The 20,684-nt window shown below is 39.0% G+C and overlaps 1 protein-coding gene across 5 annotated transcripts in view; it reads right to left on the bottom strand.

Annotated features, from left to right (window-relative positions):
- The window catches only part of CDK6 (cyclin dependent kinase 6), a 143,111-nt gene that overhangs the window by 72,205 nt on the left and 50,222 nt on the right, over window positions 1-20,684 (bottom strand). For all 5 annotated transcript variants that reach the window (XM_072854266.1, XM_072854264.1, XM_072854262.1 and 2 more), the window contains one exon: window positions 12,669-12,836. In XM_072854266.1, the coding sequence (XP_072710367.1) occupies window positions 12,669-12,836 (168 nt within the window). The remainder of the gene's footprint in view (window positions 1-12,668; window positions 12,837-20,684) is intronic.

Below are 20,684 nucleotides of genomic sequence, written 5' to 3'. Positions count from 1 at the left end.
TGGCATATCCTGCACTTGTTTTCCATTTTCTCCATGCCCTCCACTGAGTAAAATTCTTCCTTTAGTTTGAGCAGGGATTTCCCAATCCCAAAATGTGCAACAGTTTAACAAGCACAGCTGAATCTTTCTTTCACTGATACCTGTAATTATCACCTGCTGTTTCTCCCCACTCCTTGTTGACTCTGTATCTCATCTTTAACTACCAGACTACTACCATCTGCTACCATCATTGTGTTATCCAAAGATGATACTAAATTCCACGTGCCAAACAAGTTTTCAATTCACATTCATGATGCTCTCTTCTGGGAAGCTTTTAACTGAACAGGGGATCATTCCAGCTGTCCCAGTGGATAAGCCATAAACATTCGTCCTTCTGTAAACTACATGAAAGGAGAAAATAAAAATCTTTCGAGGATGCATGTTTCTTTGCCAACATATTCCTCATGGTTCCGCTTAGGGCCACGCTTGCAATCAGCACTTCACCTAGGCACTCAATCTGTCCTATCCTCAAACTTTCTCTCATACAAATGACAGTGAAGATACTGTAGAGACTTAAGCACCTCTAAATGTTTGGGTTTTGTTGAGTGGCATAAGTTCTTTCCATACTACTGAGATAATCATCTAGGTTTGTGGTGTTTCTGCATCAATATTGCCATGGAACTGTAAGCTCTAGAATTTGTGCCCAGTATGAGCCAAAAAAGGTTTGGAAAGGGTTTTGAAAAGGGATAGGTGAAGGGAGAAGAACTTGTAAGAACCATTTCGAACACTGAAAATTAAAAAGTCTTACTCTTTTGTTCACTTACACAGCTTTTTACCTAAAATAATTTTGCAATGTTGGTCAATGCATAAATAAACTTCCTGTAATAGGAACACAATGCTCCATACAGGTGGGTGGCTGTGGAGTTGACAGTTCTGTACAGCTGCAAGTTTCTTGTCTTTAGCGGAAACTCCCCCATTCATAGACTGGGTGTGCAAGGTAAAAGACCTCTTTTGGAAGCAACTCACCATCCACTAGGTATTCTTCCTCCTGTTCTGCAGAACAGAATATATGTATTTTCAGGTCATTTGTGCTAGGAATAAGGCTGTTAAAAATGTTTATTCCAAAACCAGGTCATTTACCTTAAGTACAGCAGATGAATCTGTGCAGAATAGGAGAAAGAAATCCTGTGGACTGCCTTTTCTACTAGCTACTCAACTTGTCCCAGCCAAAGACCTCTTGCTCTGAATTGCCTCCAAAGTTTTTTGGATAGTTAGTGTACTTCCCCCCTCCTTTGTACCTGCTTGACATTATCTACTGCTAACAGTCAAGGTGAAAACAAGTACTACAGCATTAAGGGTACTATTTATTCATTGTAATAAACAATAATTCTTTGAAGTTAAAGGTATTAATTTTGGTTGTTAATAGCCATACAAAATACAGTGCTGTCATTTTCTTCTGAATCATAGCTAAGAGTAAAGCCCAAGAACTAGCTGAAGGCACATCTCTGTCTCCACGTATTTCTTCAAAACGTATTTCTTCTTTCCTGCAGGTCAACAATGAACTAGCTGTTTACATGGCAGGTTTCCATGGTTACAATCTTGCATGGGGCCCACCCAGTAAAACTTATATCTTTGTTAAATCAAAAAAATATCTCCTGCTTCCTAAGCAGAAAGTCCCTACTCTTGTTATTCCTCTTTTAAATCTATAACATGACCTCAGAACACAATCAGCATGAACTTGCAGGTTGTTGCTTTCCCTCCTTTTTTGCATCAGAGTTTTCTCCTGTATCTGTGCTTACTAGATTCATTGCTCATGTTTTGTAATGCTAGTTGGTTTTGTTTTTTTCTTTTTATCATCTGCTCTTTGTCACTCAGGCTCAGCAAATGATCAAAACTCTGATCCTGTTTCAAATAAATCTGAACTTTAAAAGCAAAAATGTACTAAGTCTTCAAATAGTATGCAGTCATTCCTCTTTTTTTCTTCTTTACTGGAAAGCTACTACAAGATGCCTATGTCATTATGATAGTTGCCCCAGAGAGCAGAACAACTTGCTGACTGCAAACCAATTGCCCACAAATCAGTTCTTCCATGCTGATCACAAGTTTAAAGGGTATTTTCATAGGCTGTATCTGTAGAACAACTTTGCCTTGCATTCATTACAGAGATAGCAAAATCCAAAGCAATCATTAGTTTATCCACTACTTTAGCTGTTTTGATTTGCACTTGAATTCTACAGACTCCATTTTCAAATTCAGTTTTCCCAGTTTTGCAATGGACAACTTCTGTGTGCATTTCAGAACAATTAGAAGTTTTATTTTCAAATCTCCTGCTTAAGTTTTTTAGCATGCCTCATTCAGTAACTAATTTATGACCTCTCTGCACATTTCATAGAGCCAGTTATACATTTTAATAGACCAGTTTTGACTACTGCTACTCATCTGTCTGACCTAAACAAAAACTCAAGCCACTGTTTGTACCTCCAAGGTCTGACTTTCAGTCTGGAGGAATTTCCTGAACTATATGTCCTGGCTGGTTTTGTATTTTTGAAAAGCATTCTGCAGTCATCTTTCATGACACTTATATTTAACCGAATTATTTCTTAATCTTGGCACTGATGTAAATTTTTCTTGTTTTATAAACCAAATATAGTATTTTTTCTGCTTACCTACAAATGCAATTTATCAGATCAGAATCCTCTTTTCCATTGTCTTTTAAACAGAGAACTGTTCTCCTAGAGTTTCAGACAAGCAGATTCTGTGGTAGCTGTATCATCTTCTGATTTATTTCAATAAGAAAATATTCAATTTCCGTGGCAAATCTTACAGATCCCCAGAGTGTCTTTCGCTTCTTTGCTTTACCTTGATTGCAAAACTCAATCACTGCTAATGGGTCTTGTCAGGCTCTGTGGTATCTGCACGTTGCAAGAATGCAAGTGTCCTCAGGTGTCTCTAGAGAGGTGTCCTCTCTCTAGCTCTTAGTCTCTCCAAGCCCACTCAGAGTGATGCCTGTCCTTGACATATATATAATGGCCTTACAGCAGATTTGAACAGCTGAGGCTGAGTATAAATTCTGAAGCACCATCAGATCTGGGCTACCTAGAAAGGCTACCAGAAGTGCTCCTTTCTGCTCCTTTTCCTCACCATTCATATAGAGTACAATGCCGAAGTCAGCTTCCCTGGGATGTTCAGTAGGCATTTCTATTATTTGAGCTTGGAAAATATAAGTCTGCAGGATGCATGCTAAGTAAAAAAATTATAAACAGACAATCTCCTGACAGGTTCATTTTTACATCCAGGTGTTCACTTTACTTCCACAGTAGCCTATGTTTCTGGTAACTTTCACGTGCTCATTTTTCAGTTCAAGTCCTTGTTGCAGGTTATTTCTGTTAGCCAGTTCCAAGTTTATCCAAGCTTTTCTGGCATCCCCTGTTTCATGGAAAGCCTTCTGATCAGGTTTTCAGCAGTCAAGTTGGTTGTTGTTCACTGATGTGACCTGCCCAGTTCATCCCATTTCCAGATGGGGAATGTTGCAACCAGACTTCCCACTCCATCTGGACGTTTTCAACTTGCTGTCCCAACAAAGATTCCATTTTTGCCTTCAGATCATATTTAATCCCAATTTGGGAAACTTCCAGGTTGTCTTTTCACTTCTTTAGTGGAGTGTCTCTCTGTTTTATATCTCATTTTAATTCTTTGCGCTCTCATGCTAGCCTTTATTTTGACTGTAGCCTCCTTTGGTTTATGAGACTATCTATCTCCACTATTTGCTCCATCTCATCTTAATAAGGCTAAGTAGCTCACCATTTCTTTCTTTGGAAAATGATTTTGCTCTGACATTTATGCCAGTCCATCTGACCTGCTGAAAGCTGTTTCCATTCAGGGAGTAGCCTGTGAAGTGCATCTCTTTGGTAAAGTTGACTCTATAATGCACATAAAATCTTGAACAGGCAAATACTGAGATATGGAACTGGAATGGACTGCCTCAGTGATGCCAACTGCATCACAGACATTCATCAAGCTCGCTCTCAAAATCAGTTACATTTCTTGCCTGCATTGGTCCTACTGTAGGCTGCTTCAGAATCTTCCCCATGCCTGTTCCTGTCCAAAATCATCTCTCAACCACAGAGAAACTGAATAGCTCACCGTATTCTAGATGAGGTCTGATCAACTAATCTGTGTTGTGTCATCAGTATTTTCTTATTTCTAATAAAATATCCTACATGTAACAGTCTAAATTTCCATTTGCTCTTTTCATGCATCTAAACAGTGACTCATAGCCTGCCTGTGACCTCTGCAGCTTGTTACCAAGCTATTTGTAAAATCCCTAAAACTGAGGAATTCACCCTGTAGCTCAATAATTATTTTAATGTAACATATTTTCCTCTGGATTTATCCACTTAATTCTAGAAGATGGGAAGTCTAGAGAAATCTAGTTTAATTCATTTGTGCCCTATAATTTACTGAAATCTGGATAATCTAGGACTATTATACTTCCACTGTTTATCAAGTTGATTATCTTTTCACATTTTGCAGGGACGAATGTACACAGCAATATGTAACTGATTTCTCTAATGCAGGGAGCCAACTACAAGGCCTTGGCCATCTGCTACCATTCAGCATATAATAACAAAGAATATAATGGAGTTAAATTAAGAATGGGAAATTGAAGGCTGGACATCAAGGAAACTTTCTGAGAGTGATTATATAGAGGTTTTGGAACAGGCTCCCATGGGAAGCGATGGAATCCCTATTTCTTGGCACATTTAAAGTTAACATGGGCAAAACATTAGAAATTACATAACAGAGAACAATCCTGTCTTATTCACAAAAGGACTGGATGATTTCACGTCTCTTCTGCTTTTGAGCTCTAGAATTCCACGCCAGCAACACTGAACAAGTACTAAATATTGTTAGGCTAAGAGAAATTTCCTCAGGTGTACCTGTACAAGGGAATTTTCAGTTAGAAATACCTTCTACAGCAGGACTTCGGCCAGTGTGCAGAGAAAATGTACAGATACTTCCCTGCCACTGCAAAAATGCGTCAGCGACTCATTTTTATTATATATTAAGCCCTAAGAGCATTTCCGTCAGCAGCGTACAGACACCTGCCTTCACTCTGGAATAGCATGAGCTCCAAGGAGCGTATGCTATTTTCTCTGCTCCTCTTCCTTTGGCTGTCTCACATTCAAGTACCAAACAGGCCCATGCCTGCTTACCCTGTGTGCTGTGATAAGAGCGTAACCTGAGGCCGTATTTTAGTGTTTCAGGATGGTTTGAAATTATGTGGGAACAGTTTTGTAAATACACAAGGAGAGACCTTGTCAAACAATCAAATTGTTTTTACAATCCAACCCACTCAATTATCTCTCAGAGTAAATGTAAAAACAGACCCGCTTAAATCAACAGAAGAGTAGTACAAAGAAGATGTAAATCACTGGGAAATGAAAAATATGTGGAAATGCACCACATATTTTTATATTCGAAAACAGAAGATAGAAGTATGGTCACACAATAGCAGGATGCTCTTTTATAGCATAGAGAAAATATACAGTAGTAATTTTCTGCCTTTCTTTCCCCCTTTTACAACCTCTCTGCCCCCATTTTTTTAGCAGATTAAGCACAGCCTGTTCCTTATAAATTCAGTTCTTCTACATCCTAAAGTCCGTTCACCAGATTTTTGTATGAAAACTGTCAGTATCGTACCATTACTAACAATATCTACTGTATCTTCTTAAGTGAAAGAGAAGGAAAATAAAGAGAAGAGAAAAGAAAAAAGAACAATTCACATCAACATGTGAAGGCCTATTTGCACTGAGTACATTTTTCTTGCACAAATGGAATGGTACTGCTGCAAAATAATACCAAACTTCACCCAGAGGTGAAAAGAGAATGTCTCACAAAAGCAGAATTAAGAGGAACCTAAGTAAAATTATCAGGTGTCAGATTTACAACAAAATAAAGAGTTTTTCTTACAGTGCAGAAGTTAACTGTAGCCCAAAGTATAAATGGTTCAAAAAGTAAGTAGATTAATTTATGGAGGATGGGTACTCCAGTAATTATTATAGCAATGACCCAGATACAATCTCCAGTACTGGAAATTGCTGGATTTCTGATCGCTGAAAGCTGGTTCTTACTCTCCGTCCTAAGCATCCTCTGTTGGACATTATCCTGGATAGCGCGCACAGTCAAACCTTTGGTCCAACCCAGCAGAAACTTCCTTTGTTCTGATATGAACTGTGCTTGAAGTTGTACCTTTTTTCCCTTTTTCCACCAGCACGAGGTAAATCTATTCTACAAGGTTGCACTGGTGCAGCTGCAGGGCTGCAAAATGTGGTCAGCTCAGTGTGGACAAACTCTCATCACGTGATATATATTCTAATGTTTGCAGCTCTGAAAAGGAGTTTTTTGGCACAGAAAATATTCTCATGTGGAGCCAATTTGCTTGTTTACTGTGAAATAATTTACTTTCCTTGAGAGATTAAAAGATAGGCTTTTTATGGTTCATGATAAACCTGGGCCTGAATCAGAGCAGAGGGTTGCATTCCCTGCATTCCTGACAGGTCTCGAGGGTGAGTTGTGGCATCAGCTGCAGAGGAACAGCACAGAGCCCTGAACCCAGGCCTTGGCACTGAGGGGGTAAAAAATACTTCAAACATCAATACAGATACCCTTAGAAGTTTTGTTAGTCGGATACAGTAAGAGCCTTCAATGAACCAGTAACTGGTTCATCTAACATCTTCAAAACAGCGTAAGTCAGCATGAGTTGCGAGGTTTTGAAAAACATTTCCGCCTTTGAGTTAGTTTAGTTATTCGAGTCCTCAGCTGAAGACTTCAGATGTGGTTTCATAACTGACTCCAACAAACCTAAGACTGTGGTGTCTACGGAGTGGATGACCCCGTCTTTCTGCTCACCCTCCCCTGTGTGTCAGTTCTTTCACTCATGTGGCTGCACAGTGATTTGCATCCGCTAATCCACCTGAAAATGAATAACTGCTTTTTATGGGGCTCATTTTCAGTTGGACTGCAAGGGTGCAACCACTAATGCCGACACAAGGGAAGTGATGGGTGCGTGTGGTCAAAAGCAGGACCACCCTTTCAGCTGCAGTAGAAATGTTACATCTACTTATGCTGACTGTGAAACGGCACCCTTAGAATATTATCTCTAGGATGTGTTTCTAAAAATAACAACCTTGCCATAAATCCTCTGTGTCTCTACAAAAGCAGCTAGTACCGAGCAGCTAGTACTGCTCTTCCAGACAAGTCTTAAAAACTTTGAAGTTTCTTCTGATGGGTAACAAAAATTAATACTCACTTTTGAAAATGATTTTATATGATCATAATGCAGATGAATAAAAGAAACTTCTATTCTAATTTCCTAACTTTGTCCACATGTATTTCTGTATTGCCCTTTGATAATATTGTGACATTGAGCAATCTGTTTTTTCATTGTTATTTTCAAATCTGAGCCCTCTTAGTGAACATCTGATCTGAGCGAAGTCAACGTAAATATATATTTAAATGTTTTTAGTCAGCTGCGGACTTTACTGTCAATGTGCCGATAATGATTTTTGTTCTTAAGATGGCTCCGGAGATAAATTACTCATTTTATGCAATGGAAATAACTTTCCTATAGGGTGTCTGGGAGGATGCAATAAAGATTCCTTCAGCTATCCAGATGTTAAAATATCAGACAAATTAACTAACTCATTTCTTCACAACGCCAGATACATGGACTTTTTATGCAGAACTCTGTGTTAGTAGGGAAGACAGATTTTCCTTAAATAAGCCAACCAATTTAATCATACTGCATTCCTAAATAGCCACAACCTTTCAGCAGCAGCACTGACAAGCTCAACAACACATATTTTGATCCTCTGGATGTCTGTCTGTGACTCATTTTCCTTTTCAGGGACATTTGGGTGGACTGGAGAAACGCACCATGAAGAAAGAACTGGAGACTGGGGCTCAGATCTAAGGTGATGTGCTCCCTCACAACAGTGAAGACTCAGTGCATACCAAAACAACGTCACTGCCACCTTGTCAGAGGGAGGAAGATTTATGCTCTTATCAAACTATGTATGAAATAAAATCTAGTGTCACTATACTGATTCCATTAGGGCACTCTTTAACACAGCCTGGATTTTGACTTTGATTCACCAAAGGCAGGTGCTTGATTAATTTCCATAGGTCTACTCCTATGTTTGATGTTAGCGGTGAGCTTTAAATAGATTGCTGAATCAGGTCCATTTAGGGATACCCAATGCATCTCAGGTTAAAGCTGTACTGCAACAGTCTCCAGGTCTGCTGGAACATACCCAACATAGGAATGGACTCTGCAGGGTGTATTACATACAAATAAATATGTGGATTTTGGGAAGCACAGTATCATGAAGAGGTGGCCATAAAAAAAGGGCAAAAAACCCCCAAAACAAGGCAAAGCAAAAGAAAGTTCTTTGACTGTGCTCTCAACTATCATATTAGCTCAGAGGAGAGTTTACATTCACATTATTTACTAACAGGTGGCATTTATTAGAAAATTACAATGCAACACTGGGCAGAAAGCAGGAAAGCACTCGTTCCTCTTTGGAAGAGGGTTTTTCTATCTTTTTTTGTTGTTGTTTTTGTTGCTGTAACTAATTTATACATTTATTTTTACAAAGTAAGCCCAGTTAGTGAAAATTATTTTATGCTCCCTTGCTACTATACCAACAAAATGAAATCCAAGTTCCTGCATGATGTGACATGTAAACCATTTGTGCTGAAGGGACTGCCAGAAATGGATGGAAAGTTTCTGTCCTGAAGAAACACTCAAATAAAATGCTAGCGTAATCTAAAATTATTCACTGACAGTAACTGCAGGATTTTTTGTGTCTTCTCTTTCTAATCGTCAATTTAGCCGAGTCTAGTATTCAACAACTTAGAGCATCAGCAGAGAAAGTGATCAGTTTTCCCTTTTGATGTTCAGTAAATCTGAAAACAAGTGGGTTTTTTCTAAAAGGAAGACATAAAACAATTTTGTTTGCATTTGATGGGAAAAAACCCCATCAGTGGTGCTGCCATCTAAGGTAAAGCACACATGTTTTCAAAGAAAGTATTATGAGTGTGTTATAAACACTAACATTTTGCCAGTTTCGCTCAGATCCTGATGCAGGTCAGGTTTAAAAGCTGGACAGCCTCAGCTCCACCTAGATGCTGTGATCACAACTGCGTGCGCTTATCTCACTTAGTGTTCTCGTGTGCCATGATTCAGCTTTATTTCCTTTCTTTAAGGCAGTTAGAAGTCAAGAAAAATAGATAAATGGCTTATTTCTTTTTCATAATATAACTTCAGATTTTCCAGACAGCAACTTGCTCCTTTGCTCAGAGAAAGTCAGAACAGAGTGCCTGTTCTTCTGCACCAGGAGAAAAAGTGACAGTTCATTAGCTTTTGCTATCAAACTCTAAGATTACACAGTCACATCAATCCACCTCCTCTGTCCTATGGAGCTTCTCTGTTATCACAAAGCCTATTCAAAATTTCCCCAAGGGCCAAGACCAACACTTGAAAAAGAGTCTAACTTTGTACGAAACCAAAAGCGTGCCCTATTACCCACCACCTGAGACACCCCCGCCCGACCTCATTCTTTCTAGTGCTGTTACTTCAGACCCATATCAGTTCTCAGCCTGATCACAGCTGGGAGTAGTGATCTCCACCCTGCCCCCCCCCACGCCTGTGTAACATTAGTTTGAATCTTTTATTCATTCACTGACAGAAATATCAAGAGGTTTCTTTAAATGACAGCAATATGCCCGGATGACTGATCTGCCAGCAGGATTCTTTAGCTTTGTGGAAATAACTGGCTATCAGAGGGAGACTGCTTTGAAGTTACCATTTGCAGCACCCGGAGTATTTGGGTTGGATCGGTTTTTACTGGATTACTTTCATGGCAAGCTCTTTTTGTCCCATCTGAAGAGTTTCTTTGTGAGCAATGAATGAGGATGCATCTTGGGAATGATCTGATACTTCAAAAGATGATTCTTGTAGTTTATCTTGCAGTAAGCTTCTCTTCTGAAGGAAATGCTGCAGAGCCCTTGTATTGATCACAGCGATAGCGCATGCAGTGTGCCTTTTCTCACTGGGCTGTCACACCATCACTTTTCAATATCACTCCGAAGCAAATCCTTGCAAGCTAGGACTTTTATTAATTGATATATGTGCAGATATACGCTGTCTTTTGTAATGCAACATTTTTTTCTGCAAACACTTCAAAACAAAGCTAGTCCTGCTGAAGTCAATGAAAGTTTACTCGCTGCCTGGCAAAGAACTGCAATTTAGACTATTTTGGGAACGGTAAAGTCAAGAATATCTTTATGTTTAAAAAACAGAGGTGGTTTTTTTTAAAGTTTTGTTTCCTGTTCTGAGTTTTAATGGAGGAAAAAAAAAGAAGAATTTGCACACCAAAGCAGCTCACCAAAGGTAAAAGTTACATTCAGAAAAGGAAAACTGATGGCCTGTATCAGCTAATACACATTTAGTAAAAGTTTCTAACCAGCACTCAGTCTGCAGGAGCAATGAAGACTGACATTTAAAACCATACCACATTATCACATTGTAAGCAACAATCCCCTATAGGTTTCGACACATCCAGACAAAAGTTGATTTTTAAGGTGTTAAACAGTAAGTGTTTTAAAACCAATAAATTTTTAACCTAAAAAAGCCATGGCCATAGCTGGGTTTTTTAATAAGAAAATAATGATACACTAAGTTCTAGGTATGAAAGCCATTATTCACACCTATTCCCATATACTTTATTTGTCATTGGTCACTGAATAATTCAATTATTTTAATACCCCTTAGCATAGCTGCAATGACAATTGAATGCTTTTGCGAACACAGTACAAACTTGCATGTGGACAATCCCTTAGTCCGAACAGCTCTTGTTCACAGCAGCACTAAGGGTACTAGCTAATGGTTTTGGAAACATGACTTCTAGCACGCAAGGATTAGATACTTGAGCATACGTACATCCTTCGCACAGCAATTCTGGCAATGTTCTCTTACAAGCAGGTCTTGGTATGTTTTTGCCTCAGTAGATGCACTCTGTTTCTGGGTCTTTTGACCTTCCTTCCTATGCAGGCTGCATGATCGTGGACAAACTCCTGCTCAGTTCTGTAGATATTTTTTCCTCATTTTATGCAGAACTTTTAAAAAACGCCCTGCTGGAAGCCTTACAACACTGCACAATTTTAGCTTAAAGAATTTTATGGATCAATAGAAATACTCATTGAAGCTGTTACTGACTGATAACTGGGAAATGAAAAATTACAGCAATTCCGGAACAACTCTTCTTTCCTTTTCTTCAGAGCTCTGTTTTGAGTTACAACATGATCAATCCTCACTGACCTCAGCAGAGAGATTCTTTCAGCTTTGGATTAGGCTATATCCTACAGGCAATGAAAAAAGCCAGCCCCAAAACACAAGTTTACATATGCTTTATGCGATGAGGATACTTTCTGATGTTTAGCAAGATGATGATATCATTTTCTGTTGCTTCCTGCCTTCATTCACACTGAAGCTGGAACCCAGGATGTCATAGTTACATCACACAATGATGGGAAGACTCTTACAGTAACTAAGAATAACAACGGATTGCTTTTTATCAACGTGAGCCAGGCTAATCTCTACAATATGATGTAAAACACAAAGTGTACTCCTTTCAGTTTCTTTTCTCAGCAGTTCTCCCTTTCCTGTCTTTAGCGTAAGTGATACTGTCATGGCAGTTGTGATACTCAGAATAGAAAATGGAAATTCAAAAACTCCTGTTCCCAAAAACAAAAAAAAATTATGAGCAGGCAACAAAACCAAATGACACCCAACATGCATGCAGCACGGTTACTCTTCAATACACTTCAGAGATGCTGTGCCAAGCTAACAGCAGCTGATTCTGGGGGCAGGGCCAGCAAGTGTGGAAATGGGGTCAAAAAGTGAGGAGCCAGCAGGGCTTTTCTACCAGCATTAATGCAGGAGAGGGCCAGACCTTCTGGGAGTGAGTTCATGTCTGAGCCAAGGACAACCAGGAGAGCTGCTGGGAGAGGGGCAACAGTGGCAGGGGGCCTAGAGATACAGGAGGTGCTCTTTAACAGCTGGCTTGGGAAATAGCTGTGATTTTGGCTGCCAGGTCCACTTGAGCTGCCTCCAGCACAGCCCTATTTGGAATCATTCAGTAACATATGGGAGCAAGCTTTGAACCCATATTCACAGAGACAGAAAATCAGAGGCAAGACAGTGTGGCATTTTCACAAGTATCTGTGTATTTTTCAGGCAAGATACCTGGGGATCAGCAAGAGTTTTATCTTAAAATAGGTACTTCAGAAACTTTCACCCTACCTGTCTAGCTTAATGTGCAAAAGAAGTCAGTATCACAACAGAAGCTAGACTGACGGAGTTTCCGAAAACTAGCACATACGTCTCCTTCAGTAATCAGTCATGATTTAATTTAGAACCAGTAAGCAGTAATTGATTACTTGTACAAAGTAATCACAACAACTTCGGTCCTGGCTGCAAAGCAATTTTTTTCAGAGACACAAGTAACTTCAATTGCAGAGATGGTTTTAGAAGCAGCATTATAACATGGGATAAAAAGCCAGGAACATAGAGAGTAAAGCACGTCGTCGCATTAAAAGAAAAATAAAAGCCTCCAGAAACTTACCACTGAGGTAAGAGCCATCTGAAAACTGTAGATTCGTGCAAGGCCAAAGTCAGCTAACTTTATCTGCCCGCTGCTGGTTACAAGGATATTTTGGGGTTTCAGGTCCCGATGCACCACACGATGTGAATGCAGAAAATCCAGTCCCCGAAACAGCTGAAGCATCATATCCTAAATATAAAGAAGAAATCAATATGCAATCATCAAGACAAGGTGGCAAAGAAGTCAACTCCCTGTCATAATCTGCAAAACTAATTTAATAAATATTGACTTAAATATGTGCACAGGAGATAAAAACAACTATTAATATAAAATGGACAGGATGTTGCTAGAACCAGCTGACTTGAACAGGTGTCCTTATCAAGTTAATGTATTGTTTCTAGCTGAATTATTTGAGGTTGATTGATAGAAGTATAAAGACTGGTCAACATACTTAAAAGAAATAGTAAAAGCATGCCTGTAAATCCCAGGACAACTTCAGAAGAATGCTGTCCAAGTAAGAAAAATACATAGCAGCTTTTTGCTCTTAACTTTAAACCACACACCACTTTGCATCTCACAAGTTTATGCTTTGTCCTGCCCCAGTGAAGTGAAATTTTATCATTCACTTCAACAGGCACAAGGATCTGTTTCAATCAGAAGAGCTGTTTAAATGACAAATTCACCAGGATTTAATGTTATAGAGGGAAAAAGTTTATTTGGCAAAACCTGTTGTATCGAATTTACTGAATAGGACAGAAACTACCTTTAGATCAAAGTTTAGCACTAAATCAGTGTAATAATCATAAGTAAAATAAGTATTTGCTTTCTGTTTTGTTATAGTGATGGAATCTTCTATGACATTTCCACAGCTGAAGAAACTATTTCATCTGTACTCATGTTTTCACATTAATCTTAGTAACGTGAAAGGAATGAACCAACAGACTCAAAACTAAATACTAGAAATCCCCTGAATTCCAAATTAGAAGGATACTGTCAACTTGAAAATTATATTTGCAAAACAGGCAGTTACAATAAGATGCTGCAACAAGTAAGAAACAAAAGGGATAAAGAAAAAGTTTATTTTCTGTATGCACTTGACTTGAGTTCATGAAACTCCAGCTCTGTGTTTGCTGGTGACATATGCCCGTTCCATAAGCCATGCAGCAGGGTGTCTGCCAATCCTGTTATTAGCAACCAAAATGATCTTGGAGAGGTGGATGGCATGAAACATGAGAAAAGAGAAGAAGGATAAACTGAATTTGGTTGCTTTTGTTCTTTTCTATGGACTTGGGCAGGTTTCAAGTAAATATTCAAGGCACACTATTAAAAGGAATGATATCGGAAAATGGCTTTAAAAATAGCTCAAAACATTCAACTTGATAATATTGCTTTAGCTGGATGCATTTTTAAGATACACTTTATATATTGTATATATACACATTGCTATATAATTTAATACAAAACTATTATTTTCACGTAATGTTCCCTGATCATCTCTACAGAAAGTACTCTAAAATATATAGATATTAATGCTGGAAGCTCTAATCTGACCTCTGATAAAACATGGCCATTTCTATATATAGCCTATAACTCTGCCAAACAGTAGTAACAGTGGGCTGCCCATAAAGTAATCAGGTTTTATTTGAAGACCCTGATAATGGAGATATTACCATGGAACTATGGATGCTGTGACAGCATTTAATTATTATCACCTCTGAAGGATGGCGGTAAACTGAGAACCCCATTCCCTGTTAACTGATGCCTTTTATTCCCTTTGCTTCCCCAGGAAAAATTGAGATCTGACAGTTTTGATAACTAGTATAATAGGGTTTGTACCTTTAAAACAAGTATACAAAGTGTATTGCATCCTCTTGTATTTATATAATTTCCCTTTTGCAGTTCAGAAATATATTCAGAAGAGCTAGGACTACAACTCTGCAGGTTTCAGTCATCAGTAGAATTAATACATGTCATATCTGCTCACTCTGTGCTATTATAACTTAAATCGAATCCCCACAGTCTTTGGATCAGTCTTGCAGATGTAAAGAACACACCAAGAACATTTAGTGTGTGGTTATCTTAAGTATCTACTTAATGGTTTCACTGAATTTGGGTCTAATTTTTTTTATTCCAGGTAGACATAATATCAGATAAAATAAGAAAATAATTTAAAGAATTCAAGGATTAGTCAGTAGACCCTGGCGAGTCCCTTTTTGGTGACATTTCTGTATCCTACTCATTTGTCAAGTACGTAAACTCATTCCTGCAATTACCAAACATACCAAGAATATTTTTTTCTTACAACTGATGCTGGTTTTGTTTCAGCAAATGCAATTCTGCTCTGCTAGTTGCAAGTTGCAAGCAATGTCTTTAGTTTCTAAATTCAGAGTCTTCTTCCAGGCACAGGTAAAAAAAGAAAATATTCGAAAATGGAAACTGGTATAATTTTCCCTCCCCCCATAGGACTCAAAAAGTGAATACCATTTACTGAAGTTCCTCTTCACACATAAAAAATGAGATGTGCTGCAGAAAAGCGTGCCAGGAAAGTGTACATTTAAAAGGTATTAGAAAGAAGAAAGAAAACTGGGGAAAGAAGTGCTGTATTTCCTCTTCCAGGAAATTCCGAGTTAGTCCATACAGGCTGTTCTCTAGTATTCATTTTGGACTGTTGATTATGCTCTTTTGCTATCCCTTATTACTTACTATTACACGTATGAACAAATTTCAGTTCAAAATTATCTTGGAAGAACAGCCCAAAGATTCATGTGTGTAAAGAAGGGCATTTGGATGTAAAAAGATCTCTTGCTATTTGTGATTCATTATTGCCCTGTTTTTAAATCCTCAGCCAGTTAGAAAAAGAGCAGAAACCAAAATCACATGACATAGGCTTATTATTATGCACTTTAAATACAGAATACCAAATTGTGCAGCTCAGAATTTGATTTTTTTTTTCAGAAATAGATTTTCAATATCAAAGCAAACAAAAGAGAGAGCTTTTAAATTACTTTTTTATCCATAATGTATGATTAATTTTGTGCTGTACATAAGCCTAGTCAAAAACCATTAGGCCTCATGTTTGGAAAATGACTTCATACTCTTAGTCAGCCACTTGTAAGAAACATTAGACTCAGTGTGGGCTGTGTGTTTTCTTTGATACTGTAGCTAATATCAGAAGATACTAACCTTTGCTAGCAAATTGGATAAAGGCCGTAAACATGCACAAGCCAGATCACTAGCTAATTAAATCAGGATAATTCCACTCATCTGACGGAAATGCATCCATTTTTATTACTGATGATTACCCAATATTATCTAAATTACCAAGATCTAGAAATAACTGCAAGAGAGTCTTCATGGGCCTCAAGGATTAGTTTGTTCCATGTTCTGCTTTTCCCTGAGAAATTTTCTGTGGTAGCTAGGCATTACAGTTAAAATCATATTTCAAAAGTTAATTGAAAAATGATCAATTCTATTTGACAAACAAGAAGATTCATGCCTTAGAAGATTTGAGGAACAAGCTCTAATGAGTCATGATCAAACCTCTACTGACGTCTATCAGCTGTTCTTTGGATATTGTATGTTTACAAACATAGATTCAGAATAGCGCCTGTTGTTTCAGATTAGAGATTTCTGCCATGCTTCTAGTATCACAAAACCTACGATGGTTGTTGCCCGAGTTGAAGATATATACTTTATTCCACTGTGATTACTTTCAGATAATCATGGCTTTACAATGTTTTCCCTTTTCAGGCTACATTTTCAATGCAGTCTATGCACAAATCTAAAATATTTATCCGTAACTCAGTTGAAAACTGAGCTATTTTGGGACGCAATGAACAAACACACTTTCCTTACAGGCAAATACGTAGCTTTAATTTTGTGAAAGCCTCACAATGGAAACAGTTAGGAGGAAAATTTGTTATGGAAATGCTGCATCTTTTGCATGTTCCACCATATATGGTATTGGTGATGGCATTGCTCAGTCTGATATTTACTGAATTTATCAGCACTGAATGTCAGGACCAAATTACGATAAACTTTTCAAGCAATACCATATAATGTCATGAGTCTCAATATTACACAGAAATATGTCCTGCATATTCTGCCTCTGGCGTCAGCGAGGATGGAGATAGGCTTGGGTTAGGCCAAGCAGCTGCTGCTGCTGCCTCTGCCAAAGGCAGGCTTCACGGCTCACATTTCCCGACTCAGGGGCAGCAGGAGCAGAAAGCCTTGATTTCCTACAGACTTTTATCTCTTCCTTGTCCTATCCCCTCTTGACCCTATGCTTCACTGACCCCTCTTAACCCTCCTCCAGCTTCTGATCCATAAATCCCTTCCAAGCCATTGGTTTTCAAAATACCACTCTGATCCTTTCAGAGTCACCCACCGTCTTGACTTCCAGCTAAAATGTCTGTCAATTGCCTGCAGTAACTCACTTGTTTAAGACCAGACAGATTCTCCAGAGTACTCTGCCTGCCTAATCCAAATGAGGATGGCATGGCTGTCGACTAAATAATTCAAGTATCTACTCAAAGAAAACAGAAAGTACGGAGTTGTTTTGGGTGTTGGTGCCCAGGTGCTGGCAGCCAGGGCTGCAGGGGCCTCTTGTCAGGGGAGACCAGGGGCTGCCCCGTCCCAGACACAGCTGGTTCCAGCCGGCTCCAACGGACCCACCATAGGGCACAGCTGGGCCCGTCAGCCAAGATGGTGGTGCCTCCGTGAACATGTATTTAAGAAAGGGCAGAAAAGGCTGGAAGGAAAGAGGAGGAGGGAACAAAAGGAGCAAGAAACAGCACAGGGAACACCAAGGTGAGAGGAGGAGAAAGAGGAGGTACTCCATGGTGGAGCAGATATCCACACTGCAGCCCATGGAGGACCTGCATTGGAGCAGATGGATATTCCTGAGGGAACTGCAGCCTGTTCCCTCAGGAACAGCAGGAACTGTATTCCTGAGGGACCTATGCTGGAGCAGGCAGAAAGTGTGAGGAGGAAGGAGCAGCAGAGAGGAGCTGCTACGGAATGACCACAACCCCTCACATCCCACGCCGCTGTGCTGCTCGGGGTGGGGAGACTCAGGGGTGATGTGGAGCCTGGAAAAAGGCAGGGGAAGGTGTTCTTTGAATGTTTGCCTTTTTTTTTCCCCCACTACCTGAATTAGCAATTAAATATCTATCTTAATTGGCATTAAACTAAGTTCATTTTCCCCAAGGTGAGTCTATTGTGCCCATGATGGTAACTGGTAAGCAATCTCCCTGTCTTATCTCAGCCCATGAGCTTTCTTGTTCCTTGTTCTTCTTTATTTTCTGTAGCCATCCTGCTGAGGTGGGGGAAGTGAGTGAGCGGCTGGGTGGGAGTTTGGCTGTTGGGCTAGGCTAACCCACCACTGTGGTAAAGGTATAGATGTTAGATTTTGTCTTTGTAAAGGGGGACACAGCATGATGCAACCTGAAGGAAAACACCAAGAATAATATGTCTTCAGAGAACACATGCACCCAGAGGTAACATACACGTATGAACGGCTGCTCATGATGTGAAGCTCACATTTTTCTCAATTGACTAGTATGTAAAGAAAGAAAAACCTTTAACCAGATTGTTCTTGGACATGGTGACAGGAGTTCCTAATACCAGAAAAAGTAAGTCTGTGGAAGCCCACAAATATACTTGGTCATACCACCAAATAAAAGCAACACAGTCCAGATTCCTGTCAACTACAACAGACCCTAAATTTGTACTAACGCACAGCCTTTTTATGGCTTTTTTTTTTACCTGCCTATTTTCCTCTTCCTGCTCAATTTCTGTGCTAACATTTTGTAAAACACAGCAATCCCTTGGAATCTCCTAACGTTTCTCCTACTCCTCTGTGGAGTATCTCATGCACCTGCACAACAACCCGCATCCTTCACCCAGAGTTTCTATCTATTTGTAACTCATTTTTCTCTTTTTGCTGAGCAGAATGGAATGTCCCTATTTTGGCTGGCAGGTGTTGGGATACTTGTCCTGAACATTTCCTGTAGGAGTGTTTGCGTAAGAGACAACTGCAAGTGTAAACAAAGGGGATGAGTTTTAGACAGCAACGTGTAATGAATCAGTCAAGCTAGTTTGACGAAAAGGCTCCCTGCCTCTCACTGAACGGCAGGACCTTCTCTGAGCAGAAGAGGAGTAGGATGAGGCTTCCTTTGTATCCTACGGCATTATACAGAACCCCCAACCATCAAATTACTTTCATTTTAAAGGATGTTTTTTAAACATGCTGGAATGAAAGTTTAAAGAGTTTTCACATTCTCTGGGGCCTATTTTTGAAGCAGCATAATTACAGCACTTCTATGGTTATACTTTGTAACAAACAGTCAACATTAATTAATGCCAAAAAAACAATGGCATTCCTCAGGAATTACACAGTACAGATACATGAATAACAAAGGACATGATTAATGTTGTTACACTGAATCCCAAAGGCATTAGTAATAATGTAGTGACTCCCTGTTAAATGCAGTGATTTTCTTTCTTAAATCTTGTCCTCACACTGGGCTGGGAACCCATCACACCAGCCTATCTAGAATGCCAAGACTGTGATGGTAGGGGCAGAGAAGCAATTTGCCAGAGCCTATGGAGCTGCAGAATGCTCTTCTCCATGCAGCCAGCTGCATGCAGTGGCTGGGACACAGTAAGAGGCAGACAGATCTCCGCTCTTGTGCCCTTTTCCTTCTTCTCTCAGGAGAAAGCTATTCTGATCGGTCTCCCTGCACGACATTCAGAAAGGGGAGGAGGAGGCTGTGCTCTTTGCCTTCACCTAGCCACACTAGAGCCTCTCAGGAGTCATCCATGATCCAACCCAACATACACCCAAGATACAGAGCTCTTACTTTTCCTTATATTGGGTAACAGTTTATCTCAGAGTAGTCCTATTGCTTTCCACAAAAGTATTCACAGGGTAAGGGTCATCCCTCAGAAGAGAAGACTGCTGTGATATTCCTGTCAATTAACTAGAGAGTACCAAGAGAACGTGAACTTCACAGCATGTTTAATTTAAATATGTTCACTGTTTTGATAAGAGAACAATAAATCCAAATGACCCATTCACTTAGTCGTATTAATCAACCTCACTGTACATGATAAAATGTTCATTTTCTGTTCATAGAATAAAATGCTATGCAGAGAGAAAAATACAGCAAATTCATTTAGTGTATTGTTAGCAGAAGGGAACTAATATCTGCCAAGCTTATGCAAGGAATTGGTCTAAAAATTGTCGGTGTTTTGTATGCTGCTACTCTAAAGGTAAACAATTTGTTGAAAATTAATTAGCAGTTATATATATTTTTAAATATGAAGTAAAATATTTGTGTAATTATTTTTGAATTGTAAAATTATTTTAATTGTATCAAAGATACTTTAATACACTCAGAGTAGATTAATGGATATTTTAAAATATATTCCAATAAACAGTTTCTAATCTATTTTAAACTACTTTTTTAAGAAAGAAAGCAGAAATCCAGATGGATAATCCAATCCATTTGGATAATCCCGAAAGTGATTCTGGATTATCCAATTGTTAGGATGAAGAACCCTACAGACATGTACATTGACAAAAGTATGCATGTATGTATTACATGCATTTTAGTGTTTTGAATAATCCCGTTGAAGGCAATGCTATCCATACTAGTCCACTGCAAAAGTATAAACACCGAAATGAATATAGTTGGGTTGTTTCGGATTTTTGTTTGTTTATTTGTGTTTTTTTAATGGCTAGAGCGGTTTGTATAACAATTTAAAAGATACAATACCTGAAGGACTGGAGTCTCTAAACCACTATTTTGAAGACTATCCTGATTGCTATTAGAAGTAGCAAGGTAACCAAGATCAGAAAGTCCTAAATAAATTACTGTGGAATACAATAATCAGTCAATCAGTTAATAGTCAATCTCCTAGAACTTGCAAATGTCACTATTATGCACGGACCTGCCTGTATATCATGAATGTTATATGTCAGTCTCAAGCAAAAGTACCGCAACTGTGCACAAGATTCAGGAAAAATGCAAA

Source organism: Ciconia boyciana, chromosome 2, assembly GCF_034638445.1.
Source record: "Ciconia boyciana chromosome 2, ASM3463844v1, whole genome shotgun sequence".
In the NCBI taxonomy this organism is placed as follows: domain Eukaryota; kingdom Metazoa; phylum Chordata; class Aves; order Ciconiiformes; family Ciconiidae; genus Ciconia; species Ciconia boyciana.
The sequence above is the reverse complement of the archived record's forward strand: the minus strand, read 5'-3'. Positions and strand labels throughout refer to the sequence as shown.